This window comes from Poecilia formosa, unplaced genomic scaffold (genome assembly GCF_000485575.1).
Source record: "Poecilia formosa unplaced genomic scaffold, Poecilia_formosa-5.1.2 Scaffold352, whole genome shotgun sequence".
Lineage (NCBI taxonomy): Eukaryota > Metazoa > Chordata > Actinopteri > Cyprinodontiformes > Poeciliidae > Poecilia > Poecilia formosa.
The window spans coordinates 597719-613556 of record NW_006800291.1 but is presented as its reverse complement, the minus strand read 5'-3'; the positions used below and the strand labels follow the sequence as shown (position 1 = coordinate 613556).

At 37.6% G+C, this 15838-nt stretch overlaps 1 protein-coding gene across 1 annotated transcript in view; it reads right to left on the bottom strand.

Annotated features, from left to right (window-relative positions):
- ptpn11b (protein tyrosine phosphatase non-receptor type 11b) overlaps nt 1–4912 on the bottom strand; it is a 76697-nt gene extending 71785 nt beyond the window's left edge. Inside the window, exon 1 of the mRNA XM_007574446.2 lies at nt 4791–4912. Within this exon, the coding sequence (XP_007574508.1) occupies nt 4791–4804 (14 nt within the window). The 5' untranslated portion in view covers nt 4805–4912. The remainder of the gene's footprint in view (nt 1–4790) is intronic.
- Nucleotides 4913–15838: the final 10926 nt, after the last annotated feature.

Below are 15838 nucleotides of genomic sequence, written 5' to 3'. Positions count from 1 at the left end.
AATGATACATTCTCTCAGTTTAAACTTTTGATCTGTGATTTGTGCTCTATTGTGAATAAAATATTAGATTACAAACAATGTTCAACCAGAGTCTAAGTCTCCCTACTTTAATCCATAGGGGGGGCCCAGAAAATGTTTGGTGAGCTGACTAGAGATCTGCATGTCAAACACTGAGGATTTTCTTTCACTGATCAGTAAATAAAAACTAGAAACTATTCTAGAAACTGATTTTTAATAACCCATGTTTACTTTATGTACTTTGTTTGGAGTTTGGGTGAAAATCAGATAAAAGTTTCAGAATCCTTTCATTTGCTGTTGAATCATACACAACCTACAGCAGATCTTTTCTTTACATTTATTTATCCAAACAAGCCAGCTTATTAAACATTGTTTATGTATCATAGAAAGACGCCTGAAGGTCTGACTGTAAAGGAAACCAGACATCGGTGTCACCTTAATGGAGCAAGTCTAAAAAAAAACACATATTAAAGCTGATTTACAGATAATCTGTTTAAATGTGCAACACCACATGCTGCTGACTTTATTAGAAAATCCTTGTACTGCATAATTTACAAGAGATTAGTTTGTGATCACTGATTAAAAATTGGTGAAATTTTAATTTTATTTTAATCTCCTCCATAGCCCTCCTGTCCTGCTGTTGCAATACTCTGAAATGTTACATTAAAAACATCATAAAACTGAGACTAAATATTCCTCATTGGGTAATTTTATCAATACCTATTCCAAAAATGGTTTTATTTTTGTGAATTAACAAGCACATATATTTTTTATGTGGCATTAATAGTTTCTTAATCAAGTTAGACATACTAATTGCTCTGTATGTATTCATTATATCCATACTAGAATGTAGTGGATATTTTTAATTTACAGAATATATAAAGTGACAAAATACAAAGCAAAGAAAGGAGAAGACACATTCTGGTGTGTGTAAATCCATTCTGAGTGAAGAGAACATGGAGGTAAATTTCATAAAGGCTGAAAAAGTGACAGACTCGGCGTCTGCTTCCCCTGCGGTATCTCAGCTCAGGAAGTACGAAGCGAGCCACAGAGCAACAGTCGAACATCCTCCGACCAACCATTAGCCATGGAAACTAAAAACATCTTCAACTTGAACTCTGTGTTTCCTTCAGAGTCTGTCTGAGGTGCTGCATCCTCAGGAAACCTGCGCCTCTGTTCTCAGTGATTCTCAGAAAAATCTACTGAACTGAACTCATTTTCATGATGAGAGTTTCAGGCTGAACTATATTCCATCTCCTCCAACAATTACTTTAAAAAGGTCATGAACGAGGTGATATGCCATGTATGAGTAAAACACGTCACTGTCTGAGGAAAGGAAAAACTCTTCTTTCAGCCAGCAGCCCACAGCTCTATTTATAAGAGGTGAAAACTTTTTTATTGAGCTTTCTTTAAGAAGCAAAACACAAAATACATAAATGTCCTCATTGCTATGTAGGGGCCACTTTCTAACATTTTTAATAAAAAAACAAAAACAACAAAAAAACAGTTTAATTTTATCACAGTATATGTAAAATGTATGATCCAAGTGCTTTCATTTAAAAGTATAAAGGGAATAATTATTCCTTCTAATGCTGAGATATTCCAACATATTGGTTATTAGTTTTAGTTTAATCTGCAGTTCTTTATCCAACTACTGTGAGGAACATTATTTCTTTTAGCTGTTATGCTCTTTATAGAGCAACATGTTTCCATTACAAACATACTGTTTTGTAGATTGAATTTTGCAGCATCTTTTCATAAGCATGAGCAAAAGCAAAAGTTTAATGAGCTTCTATTTGTTGAAAATGTTGTCCAGAGTTTCAAGAATTTTTGTTCTGACAACAGAAACAAGAATCCACATTATAATGGTTTTATACCCACCAGGTATAGAAGAACTGCATGTCCAACACATTTTCCACCCCTATACCAGTGGACAGTTTGTTTCAACTGTAAACTCTGTGACTGCTAACACTGCGTTTTCTAAAGTGCAAATCAGCAGTAGGGGACAGGAGACAACTCCAGGATGGAGTTATTACTACCGTATTTTCCGGACTATAGAGCACACCTTACTATAAGCCGCATCTAAAAGTCTTTTTTAAAAAACTGGAAAAGTACATACATAAGCCGCTGGTATCTCCGTCACTCTCCATTTTTCACAAGCAAATCTGCCATTAAGGATGCTGCCCCGCGTCTCCAATTCTGAACCATGGATTTGCAAAAAATACAGTACTTCATATATAACTTAATATCATGTGCTTCTGTTCACTAACTGTTCCAGGAAATCCAGGTTAAAACAGCATCTTCTCTCTAATTGCTAGTCGATCGATAAGATCAATCAACTTTAGGTTAACTAAATAACTTGCATCTCTAATTTAAAGCTCAATTATTTTTTTAAATGAACTCGCAAAAATATGCAACTTAGTGATTTAAACATGCCAGACATCTAGGGGGCAGTACTGCTCAAAGCTAAAACCTGTCAGCCAATCAGCTTGCTTCAAAACAACCTTCTTGCAAAGTGGAAACCAGCTCGCCAGCAAGCTAATGTCTATAGTTATCTCCATTATGTCTATGGTTATCTCCACTCTTCAGGAAACAGCCAATCTACACCAAGGAAAACACACGGCCCTTCTGGATTGGCTGCTTTGCAAACATCAGCCAATAGCATGTCATATACCAACGCACTACAGATGTAAAGCACTTCAGCAACTGTATTTACTTTTGAATTTTTCAGGTAAACTGTGAAAAAAATCTGTGAATATGCACATTTTTCACTGATAATTTTGAGTTACATTCCACAGAAAATGAACAAATAGGTGAATCTGACCTGTGAATAGGAATGGCTCAAACGCATCGTCTTATTTTACAACATGAACATATAAATATGTTTTTGCATTAGGGCTACAAACTTTCAGGAAATTAATTCATTTGTGTACAACTGCTAACAGTTATGTTTCTTACCCATTTTTGGACATTATTATTTTACCAATCATGACTTAATTCTCCAGAAGCCTTGTGATCTCAACTACTACAGAAGCAGACCTGATGTGAACATTAAGAGATGTTAAAGTTCATTCTGAAGGCTAAATATGGTATGAATGTGAAGCATCATTCACACCTGAAACATTAAACATACACTGCACACACCGACACTGTGATGCATGATTCCAACCCGAACACTGGTTAGTTCTGTTTATATCCCAAAGTATTAAAAACGCTACATTGAGAAGAATTTTAAATTAGTTCAAAATGCCCTTTGCATGTCACAGTGAAGTTCATATTTCTACGGTTTGTGCAGGAAGTAGAGGCCCCTTGGTGGGGCCGACAGCTTGGTTATTCCTTGGGTTAGCTCTGGTAGTGACCGTCTTATAGATGCTGCAGGTTTAAACAACAATCTCATGATTTTAAGGTAGAAATACAGGAAACTGCAGTTTAAAAACAACTGAAGTAGTTATGGGTTCATTCCCAGCGCAAAAGTGAATTCAAGATTTCATGTTTGACTTTTAAAGGGACACCATGAGAGCATAAGTTTGGATGGATCTGTAAAGAAACGCCTCTTAGTCAGACGTTCCTAAACTTTTACCTCTTGCAGAAAAGACAAATTTGCCCTTTTGGAAATATTTTTGGTAAACAAAAAGCACAGGAGAGAAATAACTCAGAAACCAAAGAACAGCAAAAAAAAAACTTGTCTGTGTTGAATATTTAAAAAATAAAAATAAAAGTATGTTCTGTTATATCCATCCATCCATTTTCTGTTCATCCTTGTCCAGGAGGGTTGCTGGTGCCTATCTCCAGCTAATGTTCCAGGCAAGAGGTGGGTCACCCTGGACAGGTTGCCAGTCTGTCGCAGGGCAACACAGACAGGATACACAACCCACACTCAGACCCAAGGAGAATTTAGAGAAACCAATTAACCTGACAGTCATGTTTTTGGACTGTGGGAGGAAGCTGGAGAGAACCCACAATGCACAGGGAGAATATGCAAACTCCATGCAGAAAGACCCCAGGCTGGGAATTGAACCCAGAACCTTCTTGCTGCAAGGCAACAGTGCTACCTACTGTTACGTTATAACTATTATTTTTTGTTTTGTTAACAATAAGAATTGTTCTTAACCCTCAGGATTTCATATGATCCATATTTAAGAAAAAATATTTGATTCAGTCTCATTTTTATTTATTTTCTGATTTAAGTGGCCATTTATTTATTGAGTTTAGGTAAAGTATCGTAAATTATTACACTTTTTAAAATTACAATCAACGATTTGTGAACTTTAGAGAAATTTTATTAATTCTGTGACAGAGTCTGGATTTCGAAAATCCATAGCAATCCAGGCTCCTCACCAGGCAAAGAGGCTGGACATTAGAAATCTGTAACAGGGACCGAACAAACTGCGATAAATCCAAACATGCTGCAGCAATAGGCGCAGACGGACCGGGGCTTTCTGCGACACACGGACCCAGAAGGCGTTATCAGCGGACCGACTCGGTTTAAGGCGTTTATCTTGACAGCAGGCTGCGAGAAATAACGCCTGTCAGCGCAGTAAGTCAGGTTTACGGCTGCTGCCAGCAAATCAGAAAACCACTGAAACATAGCGGATATTTCTGAATACATTTCACTGTGTGTGGATTAAAGGAGCCAGGAGAGCGGCAGGAAAAAGTTCAGGTTTCCCGGCTCCGCCTGCCTTAACTCGGCTCGTAAAAAAGGAGCCCGGAGGCTCAGGGTGAGGAGATTTAACAGAAATAAAAATAAAATGAATAAATATACTGTGTATTACCTGCGAGATGTCATAGCAGACTCTGAAAGTTGTCAAGTATCCCCAGTGATCCCGTCCTACCTCTGCTGAGTCGATGAGCGGATACGGAGCTCCGCAGGACCCCGGCGTTCAGCTACAAGTGATCATTGACACTTTTTCCGGTTATGACCTGTCACAATAAAAGCTTCAGAAAAGGTTGGCTCCAAGAAGCCAGGCCCGAGGTCAGTAAACTGAAAACACAGATTTATTTTTTTCACCAGCAGTGTCAAATATATGTGTTAAATATGCTTCTAAAAAGATATCCCATAATGAAAAGAAAAATATTATATAATCAAGTTCAATTGTATTGCGCTAATTCACAACAAATTTAATCTTGAGGCACTTTACAAAAAAGTTATTTAAAGTTCATCACACACGTTCCAATTGATTCTTGTGACCAAACAGTGTGTTAAGTTCATTATTCAAATTAGGTTAAAAAGTTTTAAGTGCAAGGAAACCCTGCAGATCGCATACAGTCAATGCATTTACTCTGAAAACAAACTCTAGCATCGGAGGCTATAGGGCAAAAAGCTGTGACTCAATGAAAATCCACTCTGAAACCAATAAAATAACGCATAGCCCTTTACTGTGTTTAATTAAGTCAGATCAAACATTTCCTGTCTTCCTGTCGGCCCTCAGGGACAAACACGTGGTCATGGAAACATCTGAAATCTGATTGAAAGCTTCGTAATGGCGATTTACTTACTTTTTAATCTTGATATTTAATTCATTTTTGTCTGTCAGGATTTGAATTGTTGATTAAAATCCTGACGGACTCGGGCTTGTTAATATTTGCTAAACTAAAACCATGAAGAATGGAAATGGTTTATTTGTAATGAACATGTAAGGATGGGCGCATATGAGCTGAATAGCTTCATTCAATCTACATATTTTTGATCTATACAACTCAGGAATTATTTTTCTTGGACTTGGTTTTGAATTTCTGTGATTGCAGTTGTTGGAGTGTTGATTGACTACTACTACTACTACTACTACTACTACTACTACTACTAATAATAATAATAATAATAATAATAATAATAATAATAATAATAATAATAATAATTGATTTTTAGATTGAATAAACTTGTAACTAAACTAAAATTGTTCCATGGTCAGATGAAGCTAAAATTTAGAAGTTTGCACATTATAACTTTGACATTGTGTTTGAGAGCAGCAGGAGAGACTGGTGCATTTCACACAGCAGAGGGCAAAATGTAGAAGAAAACTGCTGTGGAAATATTGAAGGAACATCTCAGGACATCAACCAGGAGGTAAAGATTAGATCACAACAGCAAATGAATTACAAAGTGGCTTAAGAATAATAATGTCAAAGTTGAGTTAGTGTCGGTCTCAAAGGCCTGAACTGAAAAGGTGTGCAAGCAGAATGATACAAACCTTACCCAGTTCTCCCAGTTCTGTCAGGAGGAATTATCCCAGTTCTCCCAGTTTCACATGTCCAGATATCTGAAGCCTGATGGGATTCATGCTGGATTCTGAGCTGCAGCAAAGCTTCCCACACCATGACACTGCCAACTCCATGCATCACAGCTGGTGGGAGGTTTTATTCCTTACAGTTTATCCCACACATGCCCTCTGTCCCACACATGCCCTCTATCGAGGTGCTAAAACAAATACATTTTAGACTTATCTGTTCAAAGACATTATTCCAGAAGACCTGCATGGTTTCTGATTATGCTCTCTGTCTAACTTCAGTCTGGCCTTCAAACGTGGACAATCTCAGATCATATGCATTTTCATGGGTCTTGTCATAGTTCTGGGTTTTTTAATACTTATTTTGACAACCTGTGCTCTGTTTTGGGAAACCTGATTGGATGGCCAGTGGCTGCTGAGTGGTTTTGAAGGTCCTCCACTTGTAAACTCATTTCCTTACAGTGGAATGGCTGATTGCAGTGAGTCCTCTTTACATCCCACTCCAGAGTCATAAACAATCATCTTTCTGAAAGCTTCAGGAAGCTCTTTCATCTTCCCATGGTGTTTTCTCTCCTGCTGAAGTGATGCACCTATGTATGAGTTTAAGTGGGGACAAATGTGGAGCGTCCTGATTAACTCCTGATCAGAAATTCATATATTTTTTGCTACAGTTTTTTTATATTTCTTTAAAGGATTGGAAACTGGAGCTTTGCCTTAAAGGTGGGGCTAAGTCCAACCAGGTGTTTTGTGCAGCTGAATGGAGATTAAGTGATTTTTCAGCTAGTGGGGATAAACATGAGTGAAAGAATCAAGGCAACATCCCAGATATGTTTTTGATTATAACATAATGTAAAGCTCAAAATGTTGATTTTACATAATTCTACACCTTTAACAATTTTAAGTGAGAGTGGTGTGCTGATTTATCAGAAATTAATTTTTTATTTTAGTTCAGAGAAAACTCAAAGTATTTTCAGTTTTGTTGTTTATAATTTCTCAGGATTGTTAAACTTGACATTGAACATCTTTGTGTCTAAATTTGGTAGATTCTAGGTGTGATATTTTTTATTTTTATTTATTACATGGCTGCATGTATTCAGACTGTCCTTTTAGTGAGTGAGAATATTCACCTTCAATCATGACATCATGTCCAGAAATACATCTTGTAAAGATTGGAAGTTGTTTCTCTGATGTTTGGTTATAGAAGGTATTAGGTAAATGTGGGTTATAAATATTTTTAAAAAAGGGAAGAGGCGGGCCGAGTTAATCCTTTGACGTCACATTCCCCTAGTTCCTCCTGGACGATCAATGTGAAAACTACTCCACTATGGAGCCACTTAGGCTGACTTTGATTTGTTATGATCAGCTTTTGGGATCAGGGGAGAGTTTGGAGTTGAGCTGCTGCTCCGATGTTTGGAAGGAGTCAGAATGAGCAGAAGAGAAGGAGGGATGAATGATGGCAAAATGTTGGTCATAAAAACTGAACTATGAATCACTCTAAAAAAGCTTCATCTTCCAATTGTGCCACAACATTTTATTAAAGGGGACTTGCTATACTTCCTTTTAAATAAATTAGATTTATTGGCTAAATAAAAAATGTCCTTTACATTTTTGGCACAAATCCTTGAAATGAGATTTCAGGTGCTCAGTTTGGTGTATTTTGAGCTCCTTTCAGAATGAACTGTGTAGGGCTCTGTCACTTGTATGCAAATTAACTGCTGCTGGCCTTTTCAGTGTTTCTACTTATATTTCCTCATCTCTGACATTTTATAAATGTGAAAATAATTGCAAAGAGATGCGCAAATGTCAACAACCAAACTTTTTTCTTTACCAGCAGCCATTGTAAAACCAGCTGACCACATTAATGAAGGGTGGAGTTCTGCTTAGGTTGCTAGGGTAACAAGGCAGCGCTCGCAGACTGTGATGTCAAAACCAGGAGATTTTTGACACAGCTCATTTTCCAGACACCAAAAAATAGTAAAGCTGCAGTATGTAACTTTTAAAAAATGTTTTTAACATGCTGGTTAAAATTATCATTATGTTGTGACTGTATAAGACAGAAGGAGGAGGGTCTTAATGCTGTCAATCACTCTCGTGCTCATCTCTTCCCACTTAGTCTTTGCTACGCTACAGCTGGTTCACTACAACATAGCCTGTCACTTAATGCTAAAACTAATTAGCGTAGCTATCAATGTGGCGGATAAACGGTTTTCAGTAACACTTTATTTGAAGGGGTGTGGATAAGACTGACATGACAATGTCATAAACATGACATAATATCTGTCATGAACATGAACAAGTCTTTATGAATGTCTGACTGTTGTCATGAAGTGTCATTCAGTAAATAATGACACTTTTAATTCAAAGTTGCTCTAAAAGTTGCATTAAAAGTCCATTAAAAGTAACAACTTTGCATTAAATTGTCATTATTTACAAAATCATGCAAAGTTGGCACTTTTAATGGACTTTTAGAGCAACTTTCCATTAAAAGTGTCATAATTTACAGAATGACACTTCATGACAACCGTCATAAACTTTCATAAAGACTTGTTCATGTTCATGACAGATGTTATGTCATGTTTATGACAGAGTCATGTCAGTCTTATGCACACCCCTTCAAATAAAGTGTTACCCAGTTTTTCTCCACAGTTAGCACATTTAGTAGCGTGTATATGAGGATGATTGACAGTGCTAAGACCCTCCTCCTGACTGATAGGTTGTTTCTGACTCAGATCGCTGCATTTCTTCAACAGTCTCAGTGTGGGTGTGGATGACTTTGATTTTTTTTTTTTACAGATTATCTGGGTCATACTTTCACATGTCACAACATGGTGACAGATTTACCAAATATGGAAAAACATATTTTCATAAATGTTACATTCTGCAGCTTTAACTAAATGGCAGAAAACAGCTGCAGGTTTATTTTTAGCTCTGGAAGTAGAAAAAATTGCAAAAACTGAATTTTGCATAAGTCCACCTTAAATGTTAAGGTAAGTGATTTAAGTTGAAACCATTTTACAGTGCAGTACATTGTAAGTTCTCACTTTTTTTCTTACTCAGCCATTGTTTTGCTATATTATTACCAATTATGTAAGAGAATAAAAGCTGCAGGCAACTGCTAAAGCTCAGCTAACGTCCTGTGAGCGATAAGGCTGACCTATACGCCTCTCTGTTATCATCATGGGCCAGCTCTCTGCAATCTAAAGAGGCGCATGTTGGTGATGCAGAAGAGTAGGCTGAGCACTGAGGCAGAGCCGTGCTGACGTCAATAGCCTGTGGTTATACTGTAGGTTAATCTACTCTACCACGGCTGGGCTTATGCAATTGTCTGTGAGCCCACACGCTTCGGATCTATGGATTAGCTTTTCCACTGTTCCACTCAGTGCAGCAGCAGCAGCGGCAGCAGCAGCAGCAGCGGCAGCGGCAGCGGCAGCAGCAGCGGCTGCAGCAGCAGTGAACACCAGGGCTGCAGAGAGAGAATTTGTCCCCTCTGTGAGTTTCTAGGATCTAGTTTAGTTTAGTTTTCTGTTTGTGCCAGGCTCTCTGCCAAGTCGCTCTTTGGATCTGTGGTTCCTACAAAATATGGCCCAAATGAGCCATCTTCATCTGGGAGCAACCAGATAGAGATGTGAGAAATGTGGTGCAGAAGTATTCATATCTAAATATCAATGTATTTATTTATTGGTATAATAAATTGTCCCAGAATTCTTTGCAATAAATGAGACCATTTTCAAGTAAAATAATGTTATTGGTTTATACAATAATGCAAGACCACATTCTCAAAGATCCAACAAACATTTTCAATATCCAAAATAAATAAACAACAGAGACAACAAATAAAATAAAATAAATTATTTTATTTGTTATTGATTGTAATCAATCAGCAGGTCAAATATTAATCATGTCATCCATGATTTATGGAATAAGAAAACCTGATAAAAACAAAAACAAAAATCAGTTATAAAGTTCTTTTAGCAACGCAGTCAAAATATGGAGGAAGATTTTCTGGTCAGACGACCTTTTCAGTCTTCATTCACAAAACGAAGTGAACATAATCCTCATGGTGAAACATGGTGGTGGCAGCATCATGCTGTAGAGATGCTTTTCTTCAGCGCTAAAGGGAAGTCGGTCGAACAGGATGGACTTTATTTAATCTGTCATGATTTTTGTTCTCATGTCTGTGATGTATTCATACTGAGGAAAACACCATTAGTAAGGGAGATGACAAAATAAATTATTACAATCTCTTGTGCATGATATTAATTTTTTCACTGTTAGTGGAGTTGACTTTGACTTTTCTGTTCGCCCATTAATCAGAATTTATATTGATATGAACTTTTTAGAGTCATGCCAATGACTAGAAACAGTCTCAAAACTCGATGGCTGTAAAACCTTCAGCGTGTTTAATAACAGGCCTGAAGTTTTAAAATAACATTGTTCTGGCAACCAGAAGCAGCTTTACTCTAGTGAATTGATTGATTGGTCAGAATTTATTTATGTGAGCAACAAAACCAATATTGTGATGCAGCTTGAACAAAGTCGCCTCAGACTGTACTCACAAAATTTGCAGTTTGGTTTTCAATTTCATGCTGTTTCTCCAAGTTCATGTTTCACATTCTGTGAAGGCTTTAAGGTCAATAGACAGCAACTCGGTCTGATGCTAATGGCAAAATGCTCCATGAAGGAACATCAAGTCTGCAGCACAAAGTTTTCTCGTTCACTGATTTGTTGCTGCACATGATTTTTGAAGGGTTAAGTCTGATTTAACTTGATTACACTCTTAAATCCATTAACCCATGCTTCCTAAATGTTGCAGTAACATATTCTCTAAAAGACGTTTGGATCTGAACTGAGGAGTAAACCAGTACTGAGCCATTTGGTCATTAAAAACCTTCTTGGGTGATTTTGATGAGTTGTGGAGTGAAGTGCAGGAATCAGAAACCAGAGTGAAGCATTGGGCTTTATCACCTCACACACCGACGTCCTGTTGAGTCTGGGACTCAGAAACACAAAGACTCGCTTCCCCTCAGGAAAACTGAAAGCAGAATGCTCCCGTCACCCTGTAGGGGCTCGCTATGTTGGGCCGTGACCTTTGACCCTTTGTGTTTCAAGACGTTTTTAAAACGGCCTGTCCATAAAAATAAAAAAAAGACGGATATCTGGTTGGAGGCTTTAGGTGAAGACTGATAAAACTGGACAACTTTAGCACTTTGAATGAAGAAGATTAAACTATAACTGTTGTGAACATCACATTAATCTTGTTTGTTCAGTGATTTATTTAATGAGAGGTATTTTTCCAGGCTGGACTGATTGTACAACAAATTACTTTGAGATATAAAATGAAGAATCAGGAGCAAAGGTCAGATTTTTTTGTGAATTTTCTTTTGAAAGAGTTCTCGTTCACCAGGCAGATTATTTCACTTGTAACAAGCCATTTTCCCCATAAGTGAAACAATTTTTCACTTTTTTAATCAAAATCAAGGACTTGACTTAAAACAAACTCCTGTATCTGAAAAACTATTGTAAGTTAGTTTTGTCTTAAAACAAGTGTTTTAAAACAAGACATTTGGTCTAGAAACTAGACCAAAAATATATGATGAGATTTTGTGTTTTTGCAGTAGAAAATGTATGAAATACACTTAAAAACTGATTCCACACCAAGACATGAACCAACTGAAATAACCTAAGCTGTATTTGTTACAAATATAGTCAAATATCCATTCAGAATTATGCCTGAAGGTTGTTGGCTAAAACATATAGAAAAACACACAAAGTAAGACACCTCTATCCAAATGTTACTGAGGAAGGAAGTATATGTTAAGCCTTTATGCGTCTGTTAGATTCCATATAAATTAGAGGAAATGCTCATAGTAAACATGACATTCAGGCTGATCGTGACTGTATCTAAACTTATGACCTGCACTGTAGATTAAACAGACCAGAGTTCACCTTCATCCAGAGTTGTAGGAAACATTAGCAAAGTGAAACCAAGGCATTTCCAGCCAGCAGCGTCAGATCGCTGGTTTATTTATGCAGCGCCACACAAAGCCGTGTCAGGACGCTTTACATACAAACTAACTTCTTCCATTACTGATGGAGGTTTGATGCTCCAGCTCAAGGTTTTCCTGAAGTTCTCCTACAGAAGATGTGGTAAATAATTCATGAACTGTTCTTTGACTTTCCAGCAAACTGCATTGCTCGAACATTCTAGCTACCTGAGAGCTTTTTGACTCCTTTGGTTGATCAACACTTGAATCAAAGTCTTTGAAATCTCATCATCAAATCACTCATTTCAACTAAACTCCATGAAACCCTCTGCCTTTACTAGAAGCTTTGTTTCCCGGAATTAAGCTCCAACCGTTCTGGTTTTAATTCCTGGATGTGCCTTTAATTGAGTTTCATTATTTTCATTTAGCCTCTAATTTATCCACATGCAAACAGGAAGACAACTGCAAACCAACTCTTCAGGTCCTACTAGTGGATAAAAAATTGAATCATGAGTTTGATGTTTATGAGAAACTCATAAACACAGCATAAACCTGTGTTTATGCTGTGTTTATATCCTAATATATAAATCAAATATCCTGCAGAGTTCCCCAAAATGATATGAGCATCGCTTTCAACATTTCCACTCAACCTTCCAATTTAATTAATTATTCTTTTCATGCAAATGACAGAGAAGGACATAATTTATGTGTTGTGTTAGTTAAATCTTGATGAGATGGTTTTTATGAAACACTTAGAAACCCTGGCTTCAGTGTTAAACAGTCTGATTAAGGCTGATTCATATGTAAATTATTGCTACACAAAAATATGCTGACATAGTTGAGACTGAAGTTTCTGTAAATGAATCATGATCAACATTTTTTTTACAAATACAAAAACCCATTTAATATCTAACATAAAATAGTTATTCACCACAATTTGAACATCTGCAAGTGAGAATGAAGCGCAATGACATCTTTAATGTAAAATGGGGTAAAAAGTTGAAATTCCTATCAAACATGCGACTAAAGAAGTCCTGTACAGTAAAACAGCCTCAATGATCATTTCTGACATTATTCTGAGACTGTAAAAATCAGGAAATAACAGTTTACTTCTCCTAATGGTTTTCAGTACTATGACTTGAAAAAGTATAGCATTATACTTTTATACTGTTAAACTTTTATAGAGTTTTCTTTTATATGCATATTTAACTGGGATTTTATGTGATAGAACTTCAAATAATGGCACACAATTGTGAGGTAGAACACAAACTGAACCAAATACTTACGTCTCTAGCAGAACTGGGGTGAAAGTTTACGTATCGAAGAGAAAATTCAGCCATTTTCGTGGTGGTTTGTTGGACCGGAAGCTTTCCAGGTCGGAACCATTCCTTTGTACCACCAGCTGTAAGTTTAGGCTCATTTTCCTGCTGGAAGGTGAACATACCAGTGTTGTGTTCAAGACCACCTAACCCGAGACCAAGACAAGACCAAGACCAGAGCGTATCGAGACCGAGACAAGACCAAGACTTTTGGGGTCCAAGACCAAGTCAAGACCAAGACCGAGGGAAGTCGAGACCGAGTCAAGACCAAGACCAGCGCCCCGCGCTACAGGACACGATAAAATGGTGAAATATGATCAAAATTGCTTCTCAAATTGATCTCAAAGATCCATATTCTCATAAAAACACCTAGATATTAAATACTTAATACATTTTACCAATATTAAAAGCAGAACAAACTTTGTTCTGCTTTGCTTCCATCTTTGTGCTACATCCACGGTGGTCTCGTGCCATCCCTAAAAAGATAACGCCCTGGGTGTTTGCCCATATTGCTCATGTCAGAAACCATCACTATCTGCACCATTAAACATAGGAATTGAGGCAATGCCCTGACGGTAAATAACCCTCAACTATGAACACTGACCAAGGAGAAACAAGCAAGAAGTAACCAAGCACAAGGCGCTCACCGTGACTGTTTTCACCCTCTCTGCCAGGTAGTCTGACACCATGGCACACATTACAGCTGCCACTTTGAATGAAAACAATCATAGAGCAATGTGCATGCTCAGAGTGCTCTTTCGTTCTTGTGTTTTATTTATTTGTTAATTAAAAAAATATCAATGTACATAATTACATAAAATAATGATAGCTACTGCAGTGTACGCAGAGCATTACAAGAACAAAGAACGGCTCTCAGTGACACTCCAGTCCTATTTTCTAAGTAAAGAGTCATTCAGAAGAATCGGACTGTTCCTGAATACCACATCACTATATTGCGGACTTTTGGACACAGCGTTATCCCATATATGCGACAAGTCAGTCAACACCTCCACACAGTAATTAACTGCAGTGAGTGAGAACTTTTTTCATCACAAATGCTTATGTGTCTCTGTACAGCTAGCTTTGCTAACATCACGTCAGAGGAGCTTACTTTTCTTTGAACTACTTTTCTAAATGACGAAAAAAGTAAGACGTCCCCACCGTCTGTGAAAGTGAAGCGATGCTTAGTTAGCTGTGGCCATCGGATTTCTTATGATTTATGCAGCGCTATTCTACTACTGACGATTAGACAGACATCTTCTGCCGCTCAGAGGAAACCACTGCGCATGTCTCAGAGCGCCGCGTGCGAGTGAAAGATGTGGAGGGAGTAACAGAAACACGGTTATTGCTTGGATTTTAATCGGTGCATTTAGCATCCCCTGAAAACAACGATGTTAACAAATAAACTGGACAGTATGCTGTACGTTTAGTGATATGTTCACAGTTGCGATCTTGACTGATCTTGAAATAAAATGCAGAGTCCTCAGCGCCTGAGACCGAGACCATCAAAAGATGGTCTCGAGACCAAGACCGATCTCAAGTACTACAACACTGGAACATATGCCTCAGTCTCCTATCCTTTTCAGCCTCTAACTGGTTTTCTTCCAGGATTGTCCTATATGTATCTACAACAATATCTATATTGTTATAGATATTGTTGACATTGTTATAGATACAACAATATCTATATTGTTATAGATATTGTTGCGCAACACCCCCCATTCTCTCTCTCTCTCTCTACTTCCCCTACTGAGAGGAGGGAGATGTTGCTCCCAGCTCTCCGTCTAACGGGTCCTAGAAGCCTCTAACTCCGGAGTATTACTACAGATGAGAATATAGAGGACATTCTGTTTAAGCTGGACGCAAGAAAGACTAGCCTGGTTTCTAACGACCTCCATCCAGATGTCCCTCCTTTTTCACCCTGTGAACTAGCCAGATTGAGCAGCCTGGAATCAGTTAGTTTCACAGAGCCCACCTGTTAACGGTCGCTCTTTCTCTTTAATTACAACTTGCACTTGTTACTGAACCAGGTTGGTTTTAGTGACTCGGGCGAGTCCCAAGGGTGTTGTTTTAGTTTTGGCTAAAAGCAACCTATAAAACATTTTCCACTTTCTCCTCCCAGAATCAAACTTCATAGCTATTTTACACCATCAAAGAACTTTAAGGTGACTCATTAACTGAATGTCCACAACATCTTTTAGATTTTCTTAATGCTAAGTATTTTATTAGTAAGGCAATTTTGCAAGGGTCAGTACAGCTTAAATCAGTAGCCGAAATAATCAAACAAGTAAAA